At 31.5% G+C, this 13,072-nt stretch overlaps 1 protein-coding gene across 1 annotated transcript; it reads left to right on the forward strand.

The window, feature by feature from the left end:
• Positions 1-324: 324 nt before the first annotated feature.
• Positions 325-6,278, forward strand: LOC115991786 (4-coumarate--CoA ligase 2-like). Its single transcript, XM_031115706.1, has 5 exons — positions 325-1,432; positions 4,559-4,757; positions 4,989-5,202; positions 5,441-5,543; positions 5,912-6,278. The coding sequence occupies exons 1-5, from the start codon at positions 440-442 to the stop codon at positions 6,029-6,031; spliced, it is 1,629 nt and encodes a 542-aa protein (XP_030971566.1). The 5' UTR covers positions 325-439; the 3' UTR covers positions 6,032-6,278.
• The last annotated feature ends 6,794 nt before the right edge of the window (positions 6,279-13,072 follow it).

Raw genomic sequence — 13,072 nt, forward strand, 5'->3', positions numbered from 1 at the left:
CAATAATATTTTTTGCAGACATGGGAGTAGGTAAAGGAAGACACTTGGAACTGGTCCAGCAGCCGTGAAAGCTCTCTGAGTCTCTGTCATGCTGAGGACTTGTGGTAGGTAAAAAGCCTACTTTAGTAAAGAGAAGAAAAATAGCACTATCTCAACTACATATGCAAATAAGACCCCACCACCCAAACCAATCTCACCAACCAACTCCATAGTCTCCTTCACCAACCATGATGCTTATTATTCAATTCCCTCCATTCCCACTTTCACCCTCAAAACAATTCCATAATCCCCATCAAGTACCACCATTTCACCAACCCCCAACTTATGTTATCAACATTTATACGATCGATGTTTTCCTTTCCATCTCAAATCAACAGCACCAAAAATTTTCCTCATCAATTCCCATTTCCCAATCTCCCTATCCCTCTCATTTCCCCAAATGGCTCTCCAAACAAAGGAACAGGAATTCATTTTCCGATCAAAACTCCCTGACATTTACATACCAAAACACCTCCCTCTACACTCCTATTGCTTTGAAAACATTTCCAAATTTGGCTCAAAACCATGTTTGATCAACGGTTCAACAGGGGAGGTGTACACATACTATGATGTTGATCTCATTTCTCGCAAGGTTGCCTCTGGCCTTAACAAGCTTGGCATTGGACAAGGAGATGTTGTCCTTATCTTGCTGCCAAACACGCCTGAATTTGTCTTTGTTTTCCTTGGTGCGTCACATTTAGGTGCTACAACCACAGCTGCCAATCCTTTCTTTACTCCAGCTGAAATAGCAAAACAAGCAAAAGGGTCCAACGCAAAGCTCATTATCACGCAAGCTAGTTACTATGACAAAGTCAAGGACTTGGCACATGAAAATAATGTCAAGATCATGTGCATAGACTCACCCCCGAAAGACTGCTTGCATTTCTCAGAGCTAACACAAGCCAATGAAAACCAAATTCCTAAGATCGATATCAGTCCCGATGATGTGGTTGCACTACCTTATTCTTCAGGTACAACAGGGTTACCAAAAGGGGTCATGTTAACACACAAAGGGCTTGTCACCAGTGTGGCTCAACAGGTTGATGGAGAAAATCCAAACCTTTATTTTCACAGTGAGGATGTGATACTATGTGTGTTGCCTTTGTTTCACATTTACTCACTCAACTCGGTGTTGCTTTGTGGGTTGAGAGTTGGTGCTGCTATTTTGATCATGCAGAAGTTTGAGATTGGTTCTTTGTTGGAGCTGATACAGAAACATAAGGTGAGTGTGATGCCTATTGTGCCACCAATCGTGTTGTCGATTTCCAAGTCCCCTGATCTTCACAAGTATGATCTATCGTCCATAAGAATGCTCAAATCTGGAGGGGCACCGCTGGGGAAGGAGCTTGAAGAAACTGTCAGAGCTAAGTTTCCCAAAGCTAAATTTGGTCAGGTATGGGGTCCCTTTCACCTTTGACTGTTATCTTAACGCAAAATGCCGAAGATAATGCATAAGATTTTCCTTCTACGTGTCATTGACAAATATGATTGGTTGGTAGATTTCAATAATATCATACATTAATGTTTAAATTGATTTTTTTTTTTATTGATTATACATGCAATTGTAAGTGTTTTATTATGTAAAATTCATAATATTTACTAGTTCATATTAACGGATATTAATGGAAGTTTTTAGAGTAATCTTTAATAAATCATATTAAAAAAGTTTTAACAACACTATCATAGAAAATATAAAAAACAGTCAAAAAAATTAATTATTTTATTATTTTTCCATAAAATATTTCTAAAATAGTTCCTAAACTAACGTCCTTAAGACATTTATTAACATTTCTCTATCTATAATATTGTTCTATCACATTTTGAATGTTACACTTACTACTCTACCAATGTTGGTGTCACCGCGTGTCCTTTTATTTTTCATTATAAAGTAATAGCAAAAGTTAAAAAAATAAAAATAAAAACAGGCATATGACTTATTGCAGAATTTAGGGATGACCAAACCTAGAGGTTAGCAAATACTTTATCCTAAAGTGTGCGGATTTTACTCTACCCAATGGGAATATGGGTATTGAGTATGGTATTCCTATGCCCGAATTTGACAGATTGGGTAAGGTATTAGTATTACCCTACCTGACCTGACCCGATGAATTTTTTTGTTTTTACACTTCTTTTTTTGTTTTTTTAATAAAAAAATAGTAATAATAAAACATTTTTTTCCCATAATGATTTGGCAAAGACAAAATTAGTTGATTATGATACTTTTTCAAAAGTTAGTGGGAGTTTTAAAACTATCAATTTTGTATTTTACTAGTTTTATTGTAATATATCTATCCTTATTAAATGTTTTGTTTTCTAGCTTTGCATAATTTTTAATTTTTAAAAAAAATTAGAGAAAAAAAAATCAGATTTTGGTCGAGTTTAGATATCCATGGGTAAGAAATTGGGTAGTTAATGGGTATGGTTAGTAATCAGGTTTTGGGGTTCCAGTATTCATAGGTAAAATTCTTGGGCTGAGTTTGGGTATACCCGACCCATGACCAACCATAAAATGTGGATAATAAAAGACAAAGTGAAATTTATTCTATTAATGGAACAAGAAAATTTTTATTCTCGTATATTCATAAGATACATTCTCATCATTATTACTTCTTTCTTTATAGCTAGACACTTTAGATATCACTCATTTTTCAAACTCGATGATTTTGTTTTATTTTCAACCCCTCACAAACGTGTGTTTTAGTTTGAGAATTGAGATGACTCCATTATTAATAAAGACATAAAGATATAATGATTTTGCTAAAACTTTTTTTAATTTTTGGATATGAGAGTGACATATTTTTATTTATTTATTTATTTTTTTAAGAAAAAGGTAAGGGCAATAAAAAGAGAAGATAAGAACTTTTAATTTTAAAAGACACACACACATATATATATATATATATATATATTAAGATATTAAAGGAAAAACACATGTCTATGGTTTTTATTTTATTATAAATCAATAAAAATAGGATATACCAAAAGTGCACATGATAAGAAATTATTGTCCTCAACCATATTTGTAATAAATTTATGGTCAGTCCAAAAAAATGAAAGAAAGTGGACAGCAACCCCACCTATTACCAAGCCATGTGACAATTCTTTAGCTTCTTACAAGTACAATAAACTTTTTGTTATTCATCAAAAAAAAAAAAAAAAAAACTTTTTGTTGTGTATTTTTTGTTTATAACAAGTGAGGAAAGGGAATTTGAATTTAAATTTATTGAATAATTTCAAACTAAACTAAAAAACTTTTAACAAAAGTATTTTTTTTTTTTTTTTTATAGGAGCAAGAGTATTTGTTGGTCATATAATATAAGATACGAAAAATTAGTAATAGGGACAATTAAAAAAATAAAAGTTCGGTGCCATATTACAATTTACAAGGTACAAAAGATAACTCTTGATTAATCATGCGTGAAGTAGGTGGGTGGGGTCGGCTCCTAGTCGTACATGACGATGGAGCTAGACTAAAAAGAATATGGTGTTTAAAGGTGCCATTTGATTCTCAAATCGAATGATTGCTTTGTTCCATTATTTTTTTTGCCTTCTCAATTTTTAAATTCTATAAATGAGTTGGCGGGTCAATGCTGCGAATAGAGAAAAATAAATAAAATTGATGGAAGGTGTTTTAAATTATTTGATTTGGATGGTGAAGATCGTTGGAGTTTGGAGGATATAGAAAAGTCAATTGTGGAGGCTCATACTTTTCTATTTCAAGGTTATTGTTTTAAAGATGTGATGCATTTGTAAATTCATGCATTAAGGATCAAGCTCTCACTAAACTAAAAATTAATTAGTACGTATTTTGCTTTGATGATAAAGTTAGAGCAGTTATTAAGATTAGATTTCATAGGTCAGAACTCTTTAAAAAGAAAGTAGTTAATAAAACTATAGATAAGGTCCAAAAGTTCACTATTATATTATTGTTCCAAACCAAGTTGTAAAAAGACTCTCATTTTTTTTTTTGGTTGAGAATATTAATTAGGGTTAGAATAGTCTTATTACAAAGACAGTTGTGACAGTTGTTTGACAAACAATAATAAAATAGGAAGACTATAAATGAAGCATAATACAAATAATTGAGGGACTAAGATAAGGGATCATTCAACATATATAAAGGGATTCCCTTAGCACATAAATGATATGTCATACTTTTTAAATTCTTTAAAAATAATTCTCTTCATTTGAAATGGATTATTTCATAATTTTAATTAAATATTAAAAATTTAAATGTGTACACACTGTCACATGGATTTACCATTATTAAAAAAAAAAAAAGGAAAAAAAATGGAGAGAAGCTTGTATCACATTTTTTTATTATTAACATACAATACGAGGCCTATGCATGGTATACTTGTCACAAAAATATACATTATACAAAATAAGTATTACTTGAATAACTAATTTATTATACACTGTACTTCTCATTATTATTATTTTTTTCTGAGCTCGAGATAACTTGTTTATTTACCAAGTGCAACACTAATTAGAGGGCAACAAATTGTTTAAAACACAGGGATACGGTATGACAGAGGCAGGTCCAGTGTTATCAATGTGTTTGGCATTTGCCAAAGAACCATTTGAGGTGAAATCAGGAGCATGTGGCACTGTTGTAAGAAATGCAGAAATGAAGATTGTTGACCCTGAAACTGGTGCCTCTTTGCCTCATAACCAACGTGGAGAGATTTGCATTAGAGGAGACCAAATCATGAAAGGTATAATATAATACTATCATTATTTATATATCATACTTAATTGTACGTGCAACACTACAATTGTGTCTTGAAAATATAATAATGCTTTTAAAAAAACTATACATTTTTTCATTTGAAGTGAAAATAAGTGCATTCAAACGAGCCTAAACAATTTGTATTTTTAATTGTATCTGTTGCAGACTTAACATGTTATTGTTATGGAAATTACAAATTAGCTTTGTGAATGTACAGGTTATGTTAATGATCCAGAGGCCACGGCTAGAACTATAGACAAAGAAGGTTGGTTACATACAGGAGATATTGGCTTAATTGATGATGAAGACGAGCTCTTCATTGTTGATAGGTTGAAGGAACTTATCAAATACAAAGGGTTTCAAGTAGCCCCTGCCGAGCTTGAGGCAATTCTACTCACCCATCCTAACGTCTCTGATGTCGCCGTGGTCCCGTAAGTGTTTTATTTTATTTTTTTATAATAAAATAATTACAACAACAAGACAGTGAGATTTAAGTTCTGAACATTTCTGTTGAAAACGCCAAGAAATGTGAATTAAGTTACTAACTATATATATATATATAGTTAGTTAGTTAGTATTAATTAAATGAATATAGGTACTTCGTTAGTATTGGGTTGTGAAGTAGTCTTAATTATGAGACTGACATGAGTAATGTTCCACCATTTTCAGCATGAAGGACGAATCAGCAGGAGAGGTCCCTGTTGCATTTGTGGTGAGATCCAATGGTTCTCAGGTTACAGAGGACGAAATTAAGCAGTTTGTTTCTAAACAGGTGACTTTCTATTTTAATCTTTGGAAATATTTGACTGTATTCTCATTTTTGCACACATATAACATTTTGTTAACATATTTTTTTTTCCATGTATGTTTATCAATAGTTATGGACTTTTAAGAATTCTTCTGTTTACTGTTAATAGCAAGAGTTTCTAAACAATTTCGTCACATTGAAAAAATCAGCCAAAAAATTTAGTCCCTCATAAATTTCCTTTTTTAAATTGATGTATTACTGATTACAAAAGTAATGATTATACGATTTTAATTAATAACATAATACATAAATATCTAAATTATTGATGTAGTTTTTTTTCTTTTTTTCTTTTCAACTTTTTCTAACATAAGCCCTGGTGTTATATTGTGCAGGTGGTGTTTTATAAAAGAATAAATCGGGTATTTTTCATCGATGCGATTCCCAAGTCGCCATCGGGAAAAATCTTGAGGAAGAACTTGCGTGAAAAACTGGCAGCCGACTTTTCAAAGTGAATGAATGAATACACATATTGCAACAAGCCCTGAAGATGATGCATCATACATAGCTATATGAAAGCTATTGAACTTTGCTACCACGACTTTCTTTAATTAGTGTGAACTTGGAAAGAAATCATGTATAAAGGATCGCAATTGCAATTTTCATTGCAAGAACACTATTACTTTAATAATTACCACATAAGCTTCTGTTTGGATATATATTATAAATGAAATTATTTCACTATTCAGTTTATTTTTGTTACTATTCATGGTCTCACTACACTTTTTGGTATTATTTATGGGCTCACTGTACTATTTCAACTAACTTTTACCTTTATCTACAATACTTTTAGTAATAAGTTTTCAGTTTCAGCAAAATAAACAATATCTAAACCAACCCTAAGTATATCTTTTTTTTATTTATTTAATTTTTTGTGTTGCATGGGAAAAGTAGTGGTACTCAAAATTTACAAACAGTTTAGCCCCCCTCCCCCCCCAAAAAAAAAAGATAATAATAACTGTGTTTTCCAACTTTGATCCATGTTTTCAAATATCAAAAAAAAGAAAAAAGAAAAAAAAGAAATCGATCCATGCTTTATTTTTTGTCTCTATACCTTTTAATATATAAATTTATTCCCTATAAATTATGTTAGATTTTAAATTATTACTTGAATTTCTATATCTAATGTAAGAGTTATACTACAATAATAACAATAAAGTTTTAGTCCCAAAACAACCATTGTTTATGGAGAGATCAAGTGAGAGGTATATATATATATATATATATATATATATATATATGTGCATGTATGCATGTACTTGTGTGTGTATAATATTTTGATAATTCTATTATTGGATGAAGGAATTTAAATCTTAAATGTTTTCATTGAAAATATCAAAAAATTTCAATTGAGTTATAATGCTCTTAGTTATAATGGTTACATTTTAAGGGTCATGTTAACGATAACGAATGGTCTTAGGTCAATTGTTAATAAACTAATTTTAAAAATTTATTAATCATGAAATTGAAAAATTTGTCGAAACATTAATTTTTTTCTTTTTCCATAAAAATTTTCTAAAAATGATTTATTAAGAAATGCCCTTAGAGCACTCATTAATTTTTTTATATTTTAATTAAGTTTTGTTTATATTAACTCAAGTTAAATAAATAATTAAAAAAAAAAAAAAAAAACAGCTAGCATTGAAGAATTCAAGTTTTAGAAGACTCGCTCAAAAGAAATTATTCTCGCTTGTTCAAAATCACTTTTTCACAAGTGAAATTCACATAGGAAATTTGCAATACCTTCAGTTGGCATGGGCTCAAGCGAAAATTTCTTGAAGAGTAGCCAGCCCCACACGTTGTGCCGCCTATTTAAGGTAGTTTTTCCTACACAAACCAACCATTGCAACAGAGAGACTGAGAGGTTGCCATGCAAGAGTAGTTCTAAGAGTGAACCATTTTTCCATTTCTATTACGACCTTCAATAAAGATTTGAAGAAATAATGAGTCAACAACCGGGTACTTTGGATGGCAATTCAAGCGAGAATATTGTTTTGTCCTGATAATTATTTATTTATTTATTTAATTTCTTAATAGTATTTATCTTTCACTTATAAGAGACTTTTAGGATAAAGTTTTACTTCAAACCAGTATAAAAGAATCCCCTCCAACTCCAATCCACTATAGTACTTAATATGATCAATTAGACAAAATGGAGATATCCATGGGTTGAGTTGAGTATTGCGCATCTCCTACATTAACATGGTCGTCCTCACTAAGGACGGGTTAGATTGGATTGGTTTTGGGATATTTTACAGCCTATTTCAACTTTCTTCAACTTAAAAATCACAAATTCAACTCAACCCAACCCCTAAGGTTTAAGCTAGGCTGGGTTGAATCGGGTCGTTGGCTTTGAGTAGGTTTTAACTTTGTCTTCTTCTTCTTCTGCTTCTTGGTTAACTGGAACTTTTATTAAGAGAAACTAAGGATTACAAAGTCTGGAGCAGACAATGCCCTAAGCATTAGCTAAAGCTGGTACAAATAGAGAAAGGGGATTGAGAATGAAAAACAACAATATCATTAGATAAATTTCATTCCTTTGCCAAAAGATCTGCCCAATGATTCTCTTCACAGTAAGTATGGTTGATGAGGGCTTCTCAAAATGCTAGAAAAGTTACCTGCAATCATAAATTAGTCCACTACATGGATGAAATGCATCAACAACATTACAAGGAGATGTAATAATATTCACAACTGACATAGCATCAATTTCAATAGGAAGATATTGAGGTTCTTTGCTAGATTAAGACCATCACGAAGACCCCATTTTTTCAGCAGCCATGGAGTGGATGAAACTAATACTTCTAGAGAAACCTCCATTCCAAGTTCCTCTGGAATCTCTACTCTCTAATAAGACCCGGATTTCCAATGGCGGAACCATTATTGTTGAGCTTAAAGAAACCAAGAGGGGGTGGTTTCCAACCGATTAGGATAGAATGCCTCTTGATTGTCTTCATCTTAGAGGGAAGAGAGAAGAAAAGCACAGTTGCTACTGGCTCACAAAGTTATTCCTTTGAACCTATGGCTCATTTTTGCCTCCATAGCCAAACTTTTAAATTTGTTAACTTGGCTTCGTAGGAGGTAAAAAGAAAATCACTATTGAAGTCTTGAAGATGAAGACTTTAATTTAATTTAGAGGTCCTTTGAGTCAGTTGGGGGGGGGGGGGGGGAGGTGGGGGAGAGAGAGAGAGAGAGAGAGAGAGAGAGGGGAAAAACAAGAAGAAGACTTTACAAATCAAGGTAGCTTGCTAGTACCTCTAATAATTACTTTTTTTTTTTTTTACTTACTAAGGTCAGGATTCAGTCTTTTGCAAATGGTGCAAATACAAAATATATCTATAAAATTGCACGAGTTTGCCAGAAGTCACTAGAATATTTAACTGATTACACTAAAAGAATATTCATGGCCTTAGTCAATCTATACTGATCACCCAAACTTCTCCAAAGGTCACCATATATAAATCTTTCTTTAAATAAGAAGTTTTTTTATTTTATTAAATTAATTTAACTAATAGTGTTTTGTTAAGAGTAATTACACAGTCAAACCAAAATTTATGATTGCATTGCACTCTTGCTTATGCACTAAACATGCATATTCTAGATAGTGAAAAGCCACTAACCAAATAATGTAAAGCCATGACTTATTTGAGGGGTTCATTTAACCAGAAATCACTAATTATTATATCTGACATTATTGCCAACAGTCGTAATTTTAGGACAACTCTTCTTTCCAATCAAGTCTTTCTCCAACTAGAGAGAGATGTGTCACTGCTTTAGTTGTTCCCAAGGGAGATTATAAATTGATGAATGCTAAACACAAAATTATTTTTAAGAAAAAAAATTCACGACAGTTGAAATTAGTACTCTCTTTAATTAAAGACTTCAAATAACACATGCATAGATCCTATAAATTTTGGTTTTATATGTAACTTTCTTGTTAAGCTGGGGAGAGAACACTACATGCATGGATCATGGATGGAATTATTATGAGAACACTTGTATTCATCATGATTCTCCTACTTGTAGTGAAAGCAGATGAGGATAGTACTCTAGATCTTTACTCTGTTCAACCCTATGCATATTCAGGGAAGAACCCACGTTGGGGCAGAGGGGGGCCATTCCCCCCCCCCCCCCTCCCCTTTGAAAAAAATATAGTACTGTGTACTTAATTTAAGAAGTCATCCTTGACTCTTGAATTTGAAAAAAGAGATGGTCAAATAAGGACAAATGAGATAAAAAATAAATATAAAAATAAAAAGAATAAAAAAACTAGAAAATGGCAATAAAAAGTAAAGCCTGTGGCACTGGGAACTATAAATCAAATGTGTGTAGTGGTTAGTAATAAATGTTATTAATTGATAACGCTTGTTTGTTGATTTATTTTATAAATTATTAACTATTTTTAGAAAATAATTTATTAACATCAATGTTGTTGTAGCGAGATATGTTTGTTTGGTTTATTTTTTGGACTAAAATTTGAAACTATAGAGCTATATAATATGGAAATAATGAAACTTTTATTTGAATGGTTGATGATGGGAAAATTATCTATAATATTTGATTTTTTTTAAAGAGAAAAAATTACAAATAATTTGAAGTTGATAATGCAGCATTGCCTCTAGTGTTGATGTCCCAATTCATGAAAATTTCAAACAAAATTCCACAAAATTAACACCAATTAATCAGTATCAATCCAAATTGTGAAAATATGAGATTATAATGTTAATAAATGGGATGGAATTCAACAAAACTTGAGTAGATGTTGGTTTTGATTTTCATAAACTTTTTTGTGTTTATACTTTGCCCTCCCCAACTTCGAATCCTAGTTCCGTCCCTGTGCATATTGAGCGCTTTCTATCTTTATTAAAACTATCTCATAAAATAGATTTAGTCTGTAAGAGGAGGTGTGAACGTACTGCAGTGCCACTTGGTATTTCTGTGTGTGTTATGGCAAAATGTTTTGTCCCATCGCAGTAAAATGTTGGTATCTCTCTCAGGTGTCATCAATATATGGTTCTACACTTGCTTGTGCGTGTCCAGGAGCACTATAACTATCAATCGGGTATGTAGTCTCTTTCTCTCTTCATGGTTAAGCATTGTACGCATGCATGGCTACAATCACAAAATGATAGCGCAGAGAAAGATTTACTCTTCGCAATTAAGGGGATTTATTCATTTGTTTACTTGGTTTTTGTCTCAATGATATCTCCATTTGGGGAAAAATAGAGATACCACAACTGTGTGATACTTTTCCAACGATTTTTTGTGTTAAAAGTTTTTATTTTTTATTTTCAAGTAATTATAAGTTGCAATTGTATTTGCACTAATAATGTAAATCTTACATTGTGGTCTAACAAATATTGTACACATTTACAAAAAGTGTACAATGTAAACTAAAAATTTTATATTTATTTTTATTTTAAAGAGAGATTTCCTATTAATATAACATTTACCCTGTTATATTGCACATTGTCATGCTAACGATTTCTGGTTGGCCCACTTGTGACGTGGGCTTTAATTATTGGAAAATATTAAAGATATTATCATTTGTTTTCTTAAAAATTTTATGTATATATAATGAAGGTAATTAATATCATTTTAACAATATAAATAAATATCTAAATTATTTTTTTTGGCAAAAATACAAATTGTGCTCTCTAAATTTGATCAAAATTAATTTCAAATCTCTAATTTTACTTTCGTTCAATTGATTTTTCTAAGTTTCAAGTTTATTTAATTAAGATCCCTCCATCAACTTTCGTTAAATGTTGTCGTTAAATGTCCAAATTTTTATTTGTTTTAGTGGCAACAATTGACAAATTTTGATGGAGAAATCTTATTTGAATAACTTAAAACTTAGAGGATTTAATTAAATAAAAGTAAAATTAGAAAACTGAAATGAATTTTGGTCAAACTAAAAGGATACAATTTGCATGTTTGCCTTTTTTCTAATCAATGACAACGACACATTAATTAGTGCAGTTTTTGTAATAAATTTAAAGTATTTCTTGCATTATATTAGCTAGGGCTATGCAACAACTTACTCAATCCATCCAAACTGCTCAATTCCGCACTGTCTCGCATGGATATGATATTTTCCAAGCGAGTTGGGCAGGTTTAACTATTAAAGTTGCGGGTTAGGTTAGGTTAGGTGGCAGATTGAGTTTTTTTTAACCCACCAAAACCCGACCCAACCACCTATATATATATATATATATATTCATCTCTTGTTATTCTATATCTCATATAAAATTTAATTTGTTTTTTATTAATTGCATGATTCACATATGTTAATATGGAAAATGTGATACTTTTCCAACATATTTGTAAGCATACATAATAATATGGATTTGTTTAAAAAAATAGAGAGAAAGTTAGAAAAATACTCATATCATACAATGTGTACTGTGATCTATGAGAAAGTGGTCACTTCCTATGATTTCCTATAATGATTTATATTTTGTTCCAAGTCCTTTAATGGTTTAAGGATTTATAAGAAATAGTTTTTAAATTTATTTGTAAATGATAAAATAAATTTTGAAGTTTAATATGTAACACATAACTAAAACTAGCCCATCCAATCTAATGAGTTAAAACTCCCAAAATTTTCAACCAACCCATCAATTTTTTTAATTTGGTGGGTTGGTAGTGTTTTTTTCCAATGCGCCAATAGCGGATTGGCTAGAAACTTTTCCACTCAACCCGCCCAATCCCAAGTCCAAACACACCCTGAACAAACCCCCAATCAAAGACATTTCGCAATTGGTCTGGACCCTGGATTTTGGTAACAGTTATTTCCAAATGAGTATGACTACTAATTAAAAGAATAATTGGTCTAATTTTACCACAAAAAAGGAAATTTCAACTTTATTTAACATAAGCCCCGGTGTTATGTCAATTGCATTGAATACTCTCTCTTTTGTGATATGCTGCAGGTGGTGTTTTATAAAAGAATAAATCGCATATTTTTCATAGATGCGATTCCCAACTTCCCAAGTCGCCATAAGGAAAAGTCTTGAGGAAGAACTTTGCGTGAAAAACTCGCAGCCGACTGTCAATGTGAATGGATACACATATTCCAAGGCTTGATGATGCATCATGGCTATGTGCAAGCTATGGGACTTTCCTACCACGAATAATGCTATATATAAAATTATTTTACAATATTTTTATAAATTGTTGATGTGATTTTTGCATTTTTCAAATAGGTATTGATAAGTAAAAATATGATATTAGTGATAAACCTATAATAGAACTAATAGGAATTTGCCACATCAATAATTTGTAAAAATATTATAAAATAGTTTGTGAATATAGAGCACTAGTCTTTAACCTGTGCGACGCACGGTAAAGTTCTTAGAAGATAGGGTTAACCTACACGGTGGTGTCATACCATGACTGCCGAAGTTTGTTCCTAAGGTTGGACTTGGAATTTTGAGCTTTTCAAGTGCTAATATTTTAGAGCATCTTGCTAGCTCTTTCATTGAGGCACTATG

The sequence above is a fragment of the Quercus lobata genome, chromosome 5, assembly GCF_001633185.2.
Source record: "Quercus lobata isolate SW786 chromosome 5, ValleyOak3.0 Primary Assembly, whole genome shotgun sequence".
NCBI classification, from domain to species: Eukaryota; Viridiplantae; Streptophyta; class Magnoliopsida; order Fagales; family Fagaceae; genus Quercus; species Quercus lobata.